The sequence below is a fragment of the Amphiura filiformis genome, chromosome 6 (assembly GCF_039555335.1).
Source record: "Amphiura filiformis chromosome 6, Afil_fr2py, whole genome shotgun sequence".
NCBI classification, from domain to species: domain Eukaryota; kingdom Metazoa; phylum Echinodermata; class Ophiuroidea; order Amphilepidida; family Amphiuridae; genus Amphiura; species Amphiura filiformis.
The window spans coordinates 27,328,778-27,347,324 of record NC_092633.1 but is presented as its reverse complement, the minus strand read 5'-3'; the positions used below and the strand labels follow the sequence as shown (position 1 = coordinate 27,347,324).

The 18,547-nt window shown below is 35.8% G+C and overlaps 1 protein-coding gene across 1 annotated transcript in view; it reads left to right on the top strand.

Moving 5' to 3' along the window:
* The window catches only part of LOC140154441 (uncharacterized), an 81,294-nt gene extending 63,267 nt beyond the window's left edge, over positions 1 to 18,027 (top strand). The window contains exons 2-4 of the mRNA XM_072177007.1: positions 7,135 to 7,377; positions 9,062 to 9,753; positions 10,453 to 18,027. Of these exons, the coding sequence (XP_072033108.1) occupies positions 7,135 to 7,377; positions 9,062 to 9,753; positions 10,453 to 11,331 (1,814 nt within the window). The 3' untranslated portion in view covers positions 11,332 to 18,027. The remainder of the gene's footprint in view (positions 1 to 7,134; positions 7,378 to 9,061; positions 9,754 to 10,452) is intronic.
* Positions 18,028 to 18,547: the final 520 nt, after the last annotated feature.

The following is an 18,547-nucleotide window of genomic DNA, read 5'->3' as shown; positions in this document are numbered from 1 at the left end:
TGTGTTCTTCCACTGCTAAAATAAATGGTGTCATAGATTCAAAGTTGTTGGCGATTATCAAACTTATGCTGTAATAATTGTTATAGAGGCATATAGTCATGGTATCCCTAAAAAGCCTTGGTATGCTGAGACTGGATGATGGCTTTTCTACGTTTAAAATGGTTGTTAAACCTCCTAAAACGGCAACAGTTTATCGTCAGTTGTGTGGATACGACATAAAATAACCTCACTTACATTATCTATATCATTAATATAGAGATCCCCAAGAGACTTGTTATTGTAAAATTATGTTCACTTAATGGATAAAATAGATTGGTTTATGTAAGAACTTCATGTTGGATTAAACTACCGTAAACCTTACACTGACGTTAAACTAACAAAGTGACAATCTGAATTTGTCAAAAGAATTACGAAAGTAAATGAATGAAAGAAAGAAGATGGCTATCGAAGTGACGGAAATGTTATCAAGGTATTTGAACAAAATGAAAAGATTGAAATTAATTTTGAAATGTTAACATTGTGTTGTAGGCTATGTGTAGAGCAAATGTTTGATTTTGACAGAACAAATCATCACATATGTCTTAATATTGACTCGATGAGTATGTTACAAAATACTTCCACAATGCGTGCTCGGGGAAAAATGTAGCTCAAGTATTTGTTAAGTAATTGGTGTGACGCTATAAGCATTTTGGAATCGGTTTAATATGAAACACTTGAAGCTTAATTCACAAGCATATTCAATGCCAATGTTGAGAGCTGTGATGGGAACAAATTAGTCGAATGTGTTTTTTTAAACAATTGTGGTTTGTTAAGAGATCAAAAGACGTATTCGTGAATTCGTGTATTTATATAACATGAACTCTTTTACATTGCAGGAATACGATTTTGGTATTATAAGTCATATTTTAGTGATTAAAATACCAAAGAATGAATTGAAGACACCTTTCTTGCATGCTTAGTCAATCCTTTTTTATTATAATTATTATTTTGTCAATTTGCAGAACTACTCGAGCAGATGTTCAGAGGTGACCTTGGACTTTGAAACAAGTTTTAAAATAGAACCTTCATATTTTATCTATATATTTGACCAGAGCTGAACCGAAAACTAAATCAATTTCCAATTGTCAGGGTCCTCTCTGTCGTAGAGAGAAAGAGAGTTGGGACAACATCTTACTTACTTGGGGCATTATACATGGCTAAAATAGACTTAATAGGTGACTGAAATCAATTAACTACCGCTTGTGAAACACTGGCGTTGCTGCTGCATATTATACAAATAGTCTTTAACACCAAATGTATGCTATAATAAATTTAGGTGATTGAACAGCGACAAAAATAAATATCAATTTGTTTTATTGAGAGTACAATCTCGCGGTAACCGGAACACGATGGGATTGAAATAACTTCAGTAAGTCGTCTACATGACACCCACGTCATATTTTAGGTGAATTAAAGCATTCATATAGTGTCTATATATACTACATTGAAATAGCAGGCATCAGTTTATAAGTAACATCTGGCTAAAAATGAGCTTATATTAACACCGCGCACCAGATGCTGTTTTTGACGTCATAGTCAGGTTTGAATAATCGACAGCAGACGGGTAATGTAGACCATTGATGAAAGATCAAATACATTATAATTCCAGCTTGACTAGAATAAGACCCAGAACGCCTACATTATGCAATGGAGCATATGCATTTTTTGTAACACATGGCGAGGCTTCAGGCGGCATTTTTGATCGGCCAGGCCAGTGTGGATCAGAGTGTACTGTTCATGATTTTAATATCAACTATTGATGGATATGTGCACGTTTAGTACGACGTTCTAGGATTAATCATATGTCAGTTGGTAGGAGCAAATTGAATATGATATGCATTATTGTCATGTATTCTAAAAATGAACATCGGATGCAAATCGGGGTGTATAATTATTTGTTGTTTTTGAGTAAAAGTAAAATGGGAAAGCTGGGTACTTCTTCACAATGTTGGGCCTGCTATGAACAATGAATTCAACTCTTGAGTAAAATTGCTACATGACAACAACACAAAAGGTTAGGTCAGCAGTCTATTGTTGGCCAGACACTTGGTAGAAAAATTTCCAGCATTTTAATAGGGAATAAAGTATTAGTATCATTATGTACCAGAAACAGGGAGTTCAAAGTAAAAAAAGACGCAAGATTAAAAGTATGTCATGTAATATATACATCAACCTATATAAAATTATCTATTATAAAGAATCTATTGTATGGAAACGTCATTACTGTAGAAGTAAACGAATGTATGAACCACATATGATTTTTCCCAATTTAGGTAGAAAGGTTAAAACGACTGGACTCTCGTCTGGAGTGTGAAAAAACTTCGAGCACAAAACGATGTTTGACCATTGCGGTCAATGCTCCAACGTAATGCCGCGGCATCACTAAAAATCGCTTTGGTCAATATATGACCTTACATCTACGGTACTTTTCTTTGTCTGTCACTCATTAGGGTAACCTCTTTAATCTTCCAGTCCGAGAGAATTTAAAAGGCGCTCACCTCGTAATAACCTCAAACCAGGTGTGATAATTTAAAGGGTTGAAGTTAAAGGTCATCTTCTTTATTAAACATTCTGCCACTATTATAAATTGCTTAGTTCCTACTTGTAGATTGTACTGGTAATATATTACGAATTAAGGAAACACAGAATTAAATGCAATAAGCGCTGTTACCACCAGACAACAGTAAAATTTGATTTAATTTCGCGATTGCCCTTTAAAGAAGAACCTAAAGGTTAATACCAAACACAATTTGTAAAAAAGGTTACAAAATTGAGTTTATTTGCATTTCAGTAGCAACTCCTTTAAGGCTGAACTATTATAATCAGATTGTAGCGCAAACTGCATTCAGGTATTAGTCAAGCATGGGCAATTTACTGTTATAAAAGTTGAACAATACTTACAATATTATATAGCAAAACTAAACAACGTATCTGAACCACTAATTATAAATTTTAATTTCACTAGAAATGTAAATCACAACAACAGCAACAGAAAAACAAAACAAAGAAGAACAGGAAGGAAAAAAGAAAGACTCACATAGCCTACATTGTAACTAGGTGCTTTCTTAATTTCAAAATTCAACTTCATACATGTCCTTTGGTAACATCATTGCTACAGATACTTAAATCGAATAGTTGCTCGCCAGTTTAATTGGTAAAATTGACACTTCAACATGTATTTATTTAAACTACCTGCGTATATTATCTTCTAATGTCACTCAACATGTCGTTTTAACGGTCATTCTGTCAATAAGGCTAAGTTAAAAGTACATGTACATTAAACGAAGCAGCCAATTAATGAGGAACATCGATTACCGTATGAAACTAAACCAGACTTGGAGAATATAAACTAGTGTACATACATTCCACAAATGGAAAGTTAACACTACCGCCGTAATTGTATTGTACACGTTTATCTCCACTGAGGTGCATCCAGCGACTGCAAAGATAACGGTATCCTCGTAACTTTTGAGTAAAATCGTTACATGAAAACAACACAAAAAGTTAAGCCAGCAGTCCATTGTTGGCCAGACGCTTGGTAGAAAATTGTCCAGCATTATAATATGGAATAAAGTATTCGTATCATTGTGTACCAGAAAAAGAAAGTAAAAACAAGACACAGGATTAAAAGTATGTCATGTAATATATGTATATGTCAATGAGTTTACGAACCCATATGAATGTTCACTAATTTAGGTAGAAAACATAAAACGACTGGACTCTCGTCTGGAGTGTGAAAAAACTTCGAACACAAAAAGATGTTTGACCATTGCGGTCAATGCTCCAACGTAATGCCGCGGCATCACTGAAAATCGCTTTGGTCAATATATGACCTTACATCTACGGTACTTTTCTTTGTCTGTCACTCATTAAGGTAACCTCTTTAATCTTCCAGTCCGAGAGAATTTGAAAGGCGCTCACCCCGTAATAACTCTAAACCAGGTGTGATAATTTAAAGCGTTGAAGTTAAAGGTCATCTTCTTTATTAAACATTCTGCCACTATTATAAATTGCTTGGTTCCTACTTGTAGATTGTACTGGTAATATATTACGTATTAAGGAAACACGGAATTAAATGCAATAAGCGCTGTTACAACCAAATAACAGTAACTTATAATAAAATCTGATTTAATTTCGCAATTGCCCTTTAAAGGAGAACCTAAAGGTTAATACCAAACACAATTTGTAAAAAAAAAGGTTACACAAATTGAGTTTATTTGAATTTCAGAAGCAACTCCTTTAAGGCTGAACTATTATAATCAGATTGTAACGCAAACTGCATTCAGGTATTAGTCAAGCATGGGCAATTTACTGTTATAGAAGTTGAACAATACTTACAATATTATATAGCAAAACTAAACAACGTATCAGAACCACTAATTATAAATTCTAATTTCACTAGAAATTTAAATTACAACAACAGCAACAGAAAAACAAAACAAAGAAGAACATGAAGGAAAAAAGAAAGACTCACATAGCCTACATTGTAACTAGGTGCTTTATTAAATTCAAAATTCAACTTCATATATGTCCTTTGGTAACTTCATTGCTATAGATACTTAAATCGAATAGCTGCTCGCCAGTTTAATTGGTAAAATTGACACTTCAACATGTATTTATTTAAACTTCCTGCGTATATTATCTTCTAATGTCACTCAACATTCTGTCAATAAGGCTAAGTTAAAAGTACATGTACATTAAACGAAGCAGCCAATTAATAAGGGACATCGATTACCGTATAAAACTTACCCAGACTTGAAGAATCAAAAATAGAGTACAGCATACATCCCGCAAATGTATTGTACATGTTTATCTTCACTGAGGTACATCCCTTAACAAGAAAGATAACAGTATCGCCGTAATTGTATACTATCATTAATTATGCCCGCATTCATTATATAAAATTCAATCAATGCATGAATAAGAAACAATGCTGAAAAAATATAACTTTTATGTATCAATTGTTTGATATATCACATCGAAACGAGCCGATGCCTGGAAAGTTCATATGAAATACCGTATGCCTAAAAAGTACGCATTTTATACCGAAGGGGGAGAGAATGGATGCAACGCAGCCTCTATCCGGGTTTTGCGTCCGATATAACGATCTGTCTATGGCCAATAGTTATTGTGGGATCGTCCTTAGTGCTCATTTTACTGAACAAAATACGACCTTCAAACCGTACGACCTTCAATTGGTAGTGTCAGCTAAAAAAACTCCTACGATTGTGCGATTTCTTGCAAACATATCTCAAGGCTGGGTATGACAATGCTAAACGTGACATCAATGTTTGCGGAAAACTGTGTTACGGCCCATATTATATTTTGTGCCAGAATCCAGGATTTTCCAAAAAAATACCACTGATAGTGATACTCAGCTTATAGGTTGATAGTGACGCTACGATGGTCGGTCAGTATGTTATGAGAGTTGACTTGTAACCTCATATTTGGATTATTTCTCTATGATCACATAAACACTATACCTTTGTCTTCCAAACAACACGTGTAAATATTATATCACACACAATTTGATTACGTAACTGACCGACCCTTGTGTATTCCTATCATGCCTATTGGATATTAATTGATAAAAAAGAAGTCTTTGGGAGACCGGTAGATATTTAATGTCAAAAGAAAACGACGCCAACGTTTTCTGGGATTGGTTGCCACAAGAAAAATTGCAAGTAAATATCGTCACTAGACATCGACAAAACATAAGTAATATTCAGAAACCTAATAATTCTCATGTCAACAGATAATAGGAGATTCCAACAAGAATAATTTAATGCCCCAAACAATGATATGAAAACCACAAGTACTTTCTTCTAAAATAAACTTACTTGTTTCAAACACATGTCTTTAATTCAATAAGATAAGCAAATTGTTTCTCTATACATTTATCGAAGGTAAAGAAAAGGTCGACTCTTAATTAATTTGTTTATCTCTACTTTGGGAGTTACCATTATTGAAAAGAATTTACGTATGCTATTGTTGTGTATTCAAAACATTGGATACGCACGCTGGATAATAGTCACACTGTGTATTGCAATGTCGTGTATATATTCCGCAAATGATTTGGTTGTAGTCTGTAATAAAATGATCCACATAAGATGTAGATCTCGAGTAGAATATATAATGTAGATATATTGTATGCTATTCGGTAGGGTATATGTAATTGAGTTGGCAACGTTTCTTTTGAGTTTAAAACAAATTAATATTACGATGAAGATGTAACATACGTTAAATTAACCAATCTAGAATCGCATAATTAATGTGGTATGTTATTTGTTCGTTAGTATTTTGATCTTTTGTGTTAATGATGTCCAAAGATATAGGTAAGTTGCCCATAAGTCGTAGGCGATGGACAGCGCATTAAAGAGAGCTCTAGTAGTGTAAGGGATGAAATTAAAACTCGACCGGCGGTCCACCACAGGTTCTGGGCGGTTCCGTCAGGTTGGAGCCGGTTTTTATTGTCCTAAACAATGTAACGTGGGGATGAGTTTTGATTTCATCTCTAATCGTTTAATTTCGTTCATTTTGCCTACCATTAGTTTTTGTATTGCAGGAAAATGAATATATATCATACTGTTTATGTTTAATTAATCTTTATAATTTCGTGCAGTTTAAGTAATACGTAATTTTCAAAATTATCTTGGATTGATATGTTATAAAAGTTGCATTCGTGCGTGAATAACTTCATAGTATATATATTGAGGTATTTATTTTTTGTTACGCCAATTTGGATATAATTGTTTTATAAATCAAATGCTGTATCTCATCAAAATAATGCAATGTGTGCAAGTCATATCATGATAATATACATAACACCTACCGGCAATCCCAATGTGTGCGACAATTCTTTCATAACAGGACATGTAAAAGAAACAAGCGTCAAAAATATAGTTTCATTTTCAAATACATCATTTTTCTTACCACGCTTTAGAAGATGCTATTTCCACTATTCAATAATGTTCAAAGCGAACAGTGGCGCTGCAATGATTCGTTAAACAAGATAATTAAACAAACTCAGTATGCATAAACCAAGACATCGCAGTATCTAATAACACCTGCACTTTTTCTGTTTGTTTGTTACAGGTTATGGACATATTGCTCCAGTAACGCCAGTTGGTCAAGTGTTTTGTATAGTCTACGCATTTGTTGGTCTACCTCTAATGCTCCTAGTTCTCACCAATGTTGGCCGTGTCATGGCAAATGTTGCACGTGTTCTTTATATAGTCTACACAAGTAGACTATGTCGAAGATTACGTAAAAATTGTAAGAAGAAAAGCAAAAAGAAAAAGAAAAAGAAGAAATTAAGGAAGAAAAGGCATAGAAAAGGTACGTAGATTTACAGATGATATAGAAATATTGTAAAACTTATTCAACTTATTCATCTTTTTCTGCTTTTTTGTGGTAATTTTTATATTTAAACTGTATATTTGAGCGCAAATTGAGGGCGCTATTTACATATATTTTAAATTGAATTTAGCCAAATAATATAAGCTATTCCTTACATTTCATGAATTTTTTTTTGAAAATATCCTTGCTATTTGTTACACTATTTGAATGTTCTTATACCAGTGTCTACCCCTCATAAAGATTAAAACAAGAGTTAAGATAAATAGCGCCATCAGTGTTCACCTTTACTTAGTAACTAATTAAAGTTTTACATGCCACCAAAGAACCGTGTATGTACTGCCCTGGAACCTTGAATGAATGCAGGTAATAGAACCGGGATGATCCCCTACTTTTTCGACAAGGTCTGCAACTTTTACGTGCTCAGGGATAATATGTCTGGTACATTGGACCACCATGTTGCACGACTACTAATTATAAGACACACCCATTGCATGCACATGCATATTCTACGCGATGAGTGGGAGTGAGGTGCAATATCTAACAATTGCATTTTCATAGTGCAAACAAACCATTGTTAAATTTCCGACCTTCAGGAATATTTTAGGCATGAGTGAGACTCGAAACATTTATTCTCGTGTAATCCATACCACAGTAATTCAGACCACTTGGCCATCTCGCCCTCCTAGACCACTCGACCGCATAAATATGGACGACAGGCTGCCTATAACGGAATGTTTAATATATTTAATATGTGTGCCCGTAATTTCTCTCATTCAGCCCTTCCCTTTTTGTAGTTTAACCGTTATTTTTTAACAAAAATGTAGTTTAACCTTGACTGGTATGACTTTGTAGCAGTAGATACCCACACGTCCATCTCTATACCTTATCAACCCACGAGGTTATTTGTGCCAGTGCTCACCCCTTCGTCAAATTTCAGCTGAATATCTTTGTTCAACTACAAAACGTTATATGCTTCACTGCATCTTAGTTATTTCCTATCAGCTTGATGCCACGTTCTATATGTCTCTTTCTGTATATTCGTACGGTGATTTCCATTTCATTGTCTTGCAGACCTGTTTAAAAACCAAACGGTATCTTTTCAGAGCCACACCAGGCTGAGTCAGCCGAGGAAGTAGCTAGAACGTGGCCAAAACGTTTACATGATCCTCCGCTAGCTGACTTCATCGCATTCATGCCTGTTCCTCATTGCCCAAGTTAGCGTTACCCATGCGGTATCACGTGGAGGTTTGGGTTGAGTTGCCCGCGAACAATTACACTTGCCAGTTCTGCGGACCTTGCCGGACACCTTATTGGCGATCTAGACTTACTTTATTATTAGGTTTAAAAAAAATTCAATGGTGTCAAAAAGTATTTAAAACTACATGACAGCATCTACTCCATACCGAGAGAAGGCGCTATTACTCTGTGACAAAGTGCTTAATATGATCACTTTAAGATATGTTGTTCATCTTTAATATTAACACTTTAGTAGGGAAACTTTGTTGGTTTGTCAGTCCTTAATACTTTGTGAAACATTTTTGTTATGTTTTGAAAATCAGTCGTCATACTTATTTCAAGATGTGAATTTACAGGGTTACGTAAAGCAAACACTATTGATATTTTATAAAAGCTTTCCTCTTTTGTTTCTTTTCATGTTTTATAGGGAGATTAAAAGAAGGCGAGAAAGTGAAAAGATCAAGAAGTAATGCTGCTCCAAAGAAAGCAAAAAGCAATTCCAGGCTCTCCAAAACCTCAAGCCAGGCGACCATTCGAGTTGACGCTGGTCCATACAGAGAAGGGCGACCAATGTCTGTCAATAATGAACTTATGCACCCTGAACCGCCATTCCCACCTTCATATAGTGAAACCAGAGACTTGAGTGCAAAATTAGGTGATAATATATCTGATAGAATCTCTAGAATTTCCAGCAAGGAAAGGCTATCAGACAAACTATCGCGATCTTCTAGATCTTCAAAATATTCCTCCGATAAAGCATCATCGGCCGAAAAGATCTCTTCAGAGAAAATGTCATCCGGGGTGTCTTCCGAAAAAGTGTCTGATAGATTCTCTGACATTGTGGACCTACAGGTGCCTGTGAAAGTACCCGAGAAAGTACCAAATAAAATAGAAGATAAAGCACCATCAGAAAAAGAGAAAGAAAAACCAGATAAAACATCGGTTAAAGAGATTGTAGGCACGTTTACGGAAGATCCTCCTAAGGAAAATTTGGATGGATCAAGTCCAGTGCCGAATACGCCTCCAATGTACCGAGCTCCGAGAGCTTATGATGATGAAGATTACGATATAGGTGATTATTGTTCAGATGATGATGATGAAGAGATTTTTAATGGCCAATGATGATATTCCGCCTGATTATCCTCCCCTCCCCACCTCCAGGAGAAGCACCGTACGAACTTTCTGACGTTGACTTGTTAGACCTTACCCGAGGTCCGCATGATTACGACGATGATAGGGACGAGCCAGAAACCGCGCAAGTGACCGCGACAAGTGAATCGGATAGACACTGACGCCGATGTTACCACTCCACTCGTAAGACATGTAAGTCTGCGTGAAAGCACTACCACTGAGAAGATTCGCAAACCGATCTTAAGGACAGGTTCTTCGTTAGAGTTGAGTGAACATCAGCGTCAACGACTTCAAAAGAGACAAAAGTCATGCATTGAATTCCGCGAATTCGACGAGCAAAGTCTTGCTCCTCCCATGATGAAAGATGTAGTTATTAGGAGGAAGCATCTGAAGTATATCGATTACCAATTCCAGAAGAAGACACAACAACTCTTCGTAGTGAAGCGGAGTATAGTTATTCTGAAAGTGCAAATGAAAGTGGTGGGGGTCGGAGAAGAAGATACAGAAAAGGAAAGGGAAAACCTAGAAAAAGAAGAGTAACAAAGGAAGAACGAAAGGCTGCCGCGAGAGCTATCAAAGAGAGGAAAGAAATGGCAAGAGAAAATGCAAAAACGGACGCCAAGGAACGAGCGTTTTGGCTAGACAAAGGCGAGCTGAGGAAAGGTCGCGGAAACCAGGACCTAAAAGAGGTGGAAAACGGACCTTTTAGTTCGGAGACCAATCATGGCTCCTCCGACCATAAGGGCTTTACATAATCAACGTCAATTAAAACATTTAGATTCTTCTGTAGCTGTCCGCTTATCTACGCATAACAAAGATCTAGGAAATAGTCGCGAAGACATTACCTCCAGTATCAAGAGTTTACGAAGTGAAAAACTGAACTTGGTCACCGAATATAATAAAGGTCAGGTGCGTACTAGTCCAACTCTAAAGAGAAGAGTAAGCACTAAAAGTAGTAAATACAGTACTCGCAGTAAATACAGCATGTATAGTGAGCGTAGCAAATATAGTGAGCGTAGTAAATACAGTGACTATAGTGGAAGAAGCGGTTATAGCGACAGAAGTAAAATCAGTAGTCTTAGCAGTTCATCTAGCACACGCGGTAGCAGACGACGGAAGCATCGACGGAAAGGTAAAGGGTCATCCTCTCCTTCAGACTCAAGAGCGCCCTCTTGTAGTGAGGAGCGCGAATCACAAATCGAAAGCGAAGAAGAGGAGGAGCAACAGCGAGAACTTACAACAGCAGACATTCCGATTGGTCCCGTGTTAGCTTTTTTCTTTGGTTATATTGGTGCGGGTGCCATCCTCTTTTCTCTATTAGAGAAGAAGTGGACCCTTTTTGAGTCTTTCTACTTTTGTTTTATTACCTTGACTACTATTGGATTCGGTGATTTCGTTCCTGATAACTCGATGGAAAGTTTAATCGCGTGTTGTCTTTATACCATGATTGGTATGGCTGTGACATCTATGTGTATTGCGTTAATGATGAAGAAATTTGTTGTAACGATACAAAATATAGGAAAGAAAGTAGGCGTCATTGAAGCTGATCCTGAAGGGCCTTCATAACGACAAGGTGATTTTTTTAATTTAAACCATTTTTTCTAAATGTATCTTTGTATAAATAGAAATTGGTAACACTTTATAGCTATGACCTTTTACAATTGAATCTATAAACATTCTTTTCTTAGTGACTCGTGGAAAATGTGTTATGTAATTCATTTATCTACAGCTACAGTATATTGTTTTATATTTCTGGATGCAAAATATCGACATTGACACAACGATTTGCTTAGCTAAAAACTAGTCCGTCAGGAAGGACCACGCTTTTATCGTACTAACAATAGCGTGGTCCTTCTTGACGGACTATTAAAAACCGGATTTAACCTTCGTCTTACTAATGTGTTGAGCCAACACCCTATAATAGATTTTCCCGATGCACGTAAACGCTCAAATAAGCAAACAAATGGCTCCGGCTAATCGTAAGTCCATCTTATTTTAGCGTTTTGTTACCTGCCACCGTAACAGGGGTAGTTGTCGGTAAAACTATACCGGTGTATGAGGTATGGATTGATAAGGCCTAGCGATACTTATCTTTGCTCTTATAAAAATATTCTGCCATGATATAAAATATTCAAACATGATATTTAGATTAGAATAATGATTTTCAATCAGATTTTGTGTTAATACGATTTTTTAGGCCCAAACAATTGTTTGTCAAATATTTTGTATAGCCACAATTATCCAATTTTGCGAGTATGAACTCACATTATGACGTTATAGTACGATAATTTGGAGCATTTTGGTAGCTTGGCACTTATGGTATCACTGGATATAGAAGGCACATGGCTATAGGCCTTTTTGAAGTATGGCGGGCACAAAAGGAGAGGGCGTACTTTCATTTTGTACCCGTCATACTTATAGCGCTTTTGTATAGAAATACAAAGAGTTGGTTGGAGTCACCTCCTTCCTTACTAAAGAGTGTAACCCCAAAGTACGTCCTATAGTAAGACAAGGGTTGAAGAAGGGAAATGCACAGGAAAATACCTAAAATACCGGACAGATGAAAGTCCGAATTTAAATTAATATGCAATGGTTTATAACATAAGTGCGTGATAGACTTTATCTTTGAATAGTTGGAATTATCTTAAAACAATAACTTAACTTTCTAAAATAAAACACACCAAGGCGCCAAAAGCCCTGTTCTACAGGCGGATGGACATGTCAAGAAGATGTCGGTTGGTCTATCGGGCGTTTCTTTTTTAATTTTTATTTATTTGTATGCAAATTACCCTAAAACCAATGCAAATCACATGTAAAAACATAAATCAGTCAAAATTAATGAATTTTTGTGAAAACAATGCTGAATTTGCAACAAAAATATCCTAAAAACGCAAAATCTTGCTTGGTCGGTCCCGTAGAACAGATTTAGGTTTTCGTCGCCTAACATTAAATTTTAATCTATGGTTAGAATTAGCTTTTAGTGTTTAAAATCTACTGATGACATCGACAAATAGCTGAAATTCAGTGCAGAAGGAAAGTTATTGAAAGAAGAAAAAACAGGTTTTAAAATCTTAGTGTTGATTATTGTGTCCGTTCTGTTTAAACATTGTTACTGCGTTTGTAATACATTAACGAGAGGTATATACGACGTATTATACGTCAAAGTCATTAAATGGAGGGTGAAGCATGTAACAAAATAAATATCCAAAAGTTCGAAGACATAATTAAGAATTACGGTATGATGACCTGAAATGTCTTTAATATTTCTTCAATAATGCTCGCAAGATGTTTATTTGTAAGAATCAATGTCAACAATTTCATGTAATTATTCATTGGATTTATATTAGAATAAATTGGAACAAGACACGAGTTAAGCATAATGTATTCTTGAAACAAAAAGCTGTGGCGGAAGTTTTAAATAGCAAGATGGTGATGTGGGGTGTGTATGCGAGAGGTATGTGTTTTGTTGGGATGTGGGGGCGTGTGAGGGGTGTGTTGGGATGTGTTATCATAAGTGGTTTGTGAGAGTGCTTATTTGCTTGTTGGGGTGTGTTTAGTGGTGCGTAGGGGATGTAAGAGTGTGTATGAGATAACGCCCACAACGTGGTCGGTTCAGGAAGTGGTATGCATGTATATTCGTGAACGAACTGTACGTATGCGAGAGTTTTCGTGGGCAAACGTGTGGGGTGTATGCGCAGGGATGCGCGTGTGTGGTAATGTATGTGGGGTGGTTGCGGGGTGGTTGTGTAAGAGTGTGGCGTAAAATGTATCTGCGTGATTTGTGGTACATGTGTTGGAGGGTGCGTGATTGGTGGATCAAAGATGTGGGTGGGGTGTTAGGAGATGTATAAGCTTAGGTTAGTGCGTGAGTGAGTGAGAGAGGGGTGAATTGGTGGGTGAGTGAGATTCTGAATCAGACTCTGAGTAAGTAAGCGAGTCGGTGAGTGACTTAGTGAGGATGTGAGTGAGTCCGGGCAGTGAGTGTGTAAATCGTTTACAGTATTTAATGAAGACAAATCCATCCATTCACCATAATGCATATAGGTCAAGGAACTTGAAAAAAGTTGCGATTTTCAATGCCATCGTGAGCTTCAAGCCTTCGCTAGTTGAAATCGATTTAAAATCACTCTACTGCGAGTAATTTCAATTGATTTCATCTGGAGTTCGCGTTGAAGCACTGCATTAAATGGAAATGACAATGACGTCATTAATCTCAGAAACATTATTTGAACGAAAGCCATTTTTAATTTCTAAGTCCACACCACTAAATAAGAGTCTTACAAGAGTTCCTCAGTTCCTACAGACAGCTATGTAAGTTTAATTAAGCATCTATATTACCATTCTGACTCTAGTAGAAACAATACAAGTTGAGATGCATTATTTTTTGACGGCTGGACCTCGAAAAGCAGGCTGAGTATGGCTCACATAAAAGGTGTAATTCCAAGCAGATGTTTCTATACAGTATAGAGAAAAATCATAGCATTTCAACTGCTTTACAAATCACTCAATGTATCTCTTCTTCACTTCTTTGGTATGCTTGCTTTTTGTAATTCTTTAAGTTAGCCTGCCCTGCCTTTTTTCTGAGCAAACAAATAGGAAGCGAGGAGGGAGTCATCGGTTTCTAATTTGTGGCGTGGACCATGTTACAATTGTAGAAATGTTGGTCGTTTATAGCAATTAAACTTTATTAGACCTCTAAGTCAGCTCTATACTGAAACTAAATAGTAAACTTGGTATTAACTGCAGAATCTCTGTCTAACTTAGAATACCTAATTTATATGAACTTGTATATGTTCTTTAGAAAATACTTAAAATTGTAAAGAATACGAAGCACATAAGGTGTTATTGTTATCGTAGTAGGTGCAGCAATGTAGCAGCCTAACGAAGGCGTACATGGCTTGATGTCACTACCACGTTCTATGCAATTCAATAATGTTGTTTAGAAGAACACGGATACGATACTTGATCCGCTTGTTTCTTGTTGTGCCCCCGCCTTTTTATTTGCCAAACACCTTATATCAACGATTTCCCTAAAGATATTTTTTCAAAAGGGAAATTCCCTACTTCTGTTGGTACATGCATGTAATGAAAATATCCTTCTCTAAAACTAGCCTACATGTCAAGATCTCAAAGTTGAAGTTGTTGCGTAAAACCGAAAGATAGATTCATTGGCGTTGTGATAACTGATATGACAGGTAAATACTACACAGAGAAAATTCTTTACACTAAAAAATAGAACTTCATATTAAACTCAAATCTGCTTTAAATCTTTTACATAAAGATTACGGAGTTTCATTTTTACACAAGCTGTGTATAAATTGTTACAGAATATTTTCTCTGTGTATGCAACAGTTCTGCTCTTTAGTTCTGGTATTCTCTGGTGTTTTATACATTATGCAATAATAGTCAATGGTACTTTAGAAATTACACTGTAATAACGTTAAACAAATTTTACTCTACGTTGGGTAAAGACTAATCATTGCTATGGAATTGATCAAAATGTATTCCAGTCTACAAAACTTACACAAATTCATAAAATGATGCGCAACGTTGATTGGTATTTGCTCAATGTTTGTAAAACTTTGCAAGTTGAGCAAGCCGAACAATTTCGTATGTTCTATGGGAATTGCTTTTGCTAGTGTTTAAGCAGTGGATAAGTTACCTGTCTTAATCCTTAAGTTTTTTTATTCAAGTTAAAGAGGTAAAGAAGAATCATTACTTATCTTAATGTGGTCAAGAAAACACCCAGGCATTTCAAAGCCTATTGACCGTTTTGCACGATCATCTCAAAACGAGATTCTACCCGCAAAATAGGTGTGTGCGTATGCCTATCAAACGCATATTTGAACTACTTCGTAAGCTTTGCAAAATCATTTTGGTGCGTGTCTGGAAAAGTACGACAAAAATAATTTTTTGCAGATGCGTTTGCAGGGTGAACCTCGTTTTGGTGGCAATATGGCGGATCAATGCAAAGGGTCAATGGAGGGATCTACCGAGTCAGACATCCAAAATACAGACTTTTAAAAATGAAAAGAGTTTGCGTATATGTGATGCGATCAAGCCAAATCAGTCGGAACTCGGCCATAATAAAGTTTCCTATAGGATAGTAAAAGCATTTACAAAGCTGGATTTTGCAGAAAACCCCATTGAAATTTAACAACCAGTTCCAAAGATATGAGCAATTTAAGAGTTTCCAAAACAACAGGAAACAAAAGGAAAACCTCTCTTTGTTTGGCTATACCTCAAAATCAATATTTCCGAGTTCCGACTGATATGGCTTGATCGCATCACATATATGATATGTTTGTATTCCATGAAGATTACAACCCAAGCGGTAGATAAGAAAGAAACAAAAAGATAAAAAAAATACACATTCCATCCTTTTCTGCATCAATGAATTGTGAAATGGTAGGTGTAATTAAATATATTCTCATTTCACAAAAACACAAGTGTAAAAGAAACGACACAAAGTGAGCAAATTACTGGTACATGATATGGAACAAAATGTAATTAGCTCTGAGTGTCAGTAATCCAAAAGATGGAGTAAGATATTTACAGACAAGATAAAAATGATTTGTTGTTCTGTTTGTTTGTTTGTTTGATATAAACTTGCATTTGTTATTATAAAATGTAATAATCAAGTTTCGCTTCCACCCACTGGTGACCGTTTTGATGTTGTTTACATCCGCGAAAATAAAAAGAAAGCAAAGAGACTAAATTCTCGTATAAAGTAATTTTAAGAACGCCACTTAGTTACTTTTATTGATTGGAATTAATTTCTGTTTAGAAATATAATGTTTATCAATTGTATTTTTTTCATGTTAAATCATTTTAAATATCAAAATAATGAACATGAATGATCGGAAGATGAACAGAGACGAAGGGCTCATTACGTATACGACCCACTTCTGGGTGCTGGTGCGCCCTCTGTTGGTATACAGAAGTTGGATCGTAAACATCACTCTGAAGATAGCCATCGGCCAAGATGGTCGAAAGTGTCAGGTCAGTAAACAATTTCTAGTTTTTGACAAGATATTCGGAAGATGGTCATATATACTGAACCACTCTCTCCATACATTTGATTCCTCCCCGCATTTAGAAACATATTTTTAGGATTTCATGTCAAAATTGTCCTCTTTATTAAAACTGTAAATAATACATAACTACAAATGAGAAGCATACCAATCATTTCAAAATGATTAACACATAATCCGAAACTGCATGGTAGTATCGTACTTCAATCACGTACGACATAAGTTGGCTGAAATAGATTGTTCAGTCGTCGTAAAATGTAAAAGGATAAAACACAGACAAACACATGGAAGCGTACTTTCATTTCGTCTGCAGAATGCACATCTGTATAATCATACGCATTCTTGCATTGTCCTGACAAATTGTGCTCACTCTACGATAGCCCAAATGGGCTATTCCATTTAAAATCCACATCACCCTGTGGAAGATTTTGGAAATATCCTCCATAGAAGGAGTATGAATTTCAAATGGAATGAGCACATTAGGCAGTTCCATTTGAATTTCATACACCCTCGGAGAAAGATTCAACCTGGCACTTCCGCAGAGGGAGATTGAGTGTCAAATAGAATTGGTTAATGTGACAATTCCATTTGAAATTTGTACTCCCTCTATGGAAGATATTTCCAAAATCTTCCACAGGGGTAGTTTGGTATTTAAATGAATAGCCCAATTGTCTCTAAGTAAATTATTTTCTGGGTACCCATTACATTCAATGATCATTCTATGGATGTACAAACGTATTGGGGTTGAAGAACTGGCCTGACATACCGTAAAACCTCGTCTACAAGCATATATAGTGCTTTTGATGAAAGCTAAGGCGTCCTCCATCCACAAAAATCCACAACAAATAAATTACCGATTAAAGCGTATGTAAACAAGTATTATTGAAAGATCAATCTATTGTATTGACATATTTACGGCTGCTTTGTATCAAAACACTCTATATGCTTGTAGGCGAGGTTTTATGGTATTTGACTGTTTGAGGTCATTATGTAATGTACTGAAGTTTCCTCTACACCAGTCATTCTATGCTAAAATAGCACCAATATAGTCATTAATTTGCTACACTACTACATATTGTATGATCCTTTTTCTGAAAAGAGTATTGGTGCAATAGCTGAGTTTATTACATTTTGATTTGTTTAACCAAATCGCATTTATTTTAATGAATATAGTAAGATCGTTAAGCAATAGTGTAAATAATAGCTTTTTTGGATATGTCGAGTAGATAATATAATAACATCTAATGTGTTTTAATTATCTACCAAACATGGAAAATATTAAAGAGCTAATAGTATTTACGACAGCAACAAGGGAAATTTGTTTCTGGCAAACATAATGGTGAAATTCGTTTTATAGCCCTCTACAAAATAGCTATAAACTTGGCCATTAATTTCGATAAACATGATAAAGAGCTAATGTCTCTTAGCAACAGAATAACTATCTATCGGTATAATGAAATTCGACAAACTATAATATAAGCATGGGACAATTTGTAGATGATCACATATCACCAACAAGGCACCCAATTACCATCAATTCTAATTCCCTCGCATGGATCTTAGCAAGGAATCTGCACAAATGAGTGAATCTTAAACCACTCTATTCAATTCGCCGTAGAAGTGACGTAATTAATCGGATTAAATACCATAGCAATAGAGGAATACAATTTTGAATATATCGCCATGCACTACAACATTCACGAGGTACCTATGCATTGAACCATAGAGGTCAAAGAAAGTCTGATCAC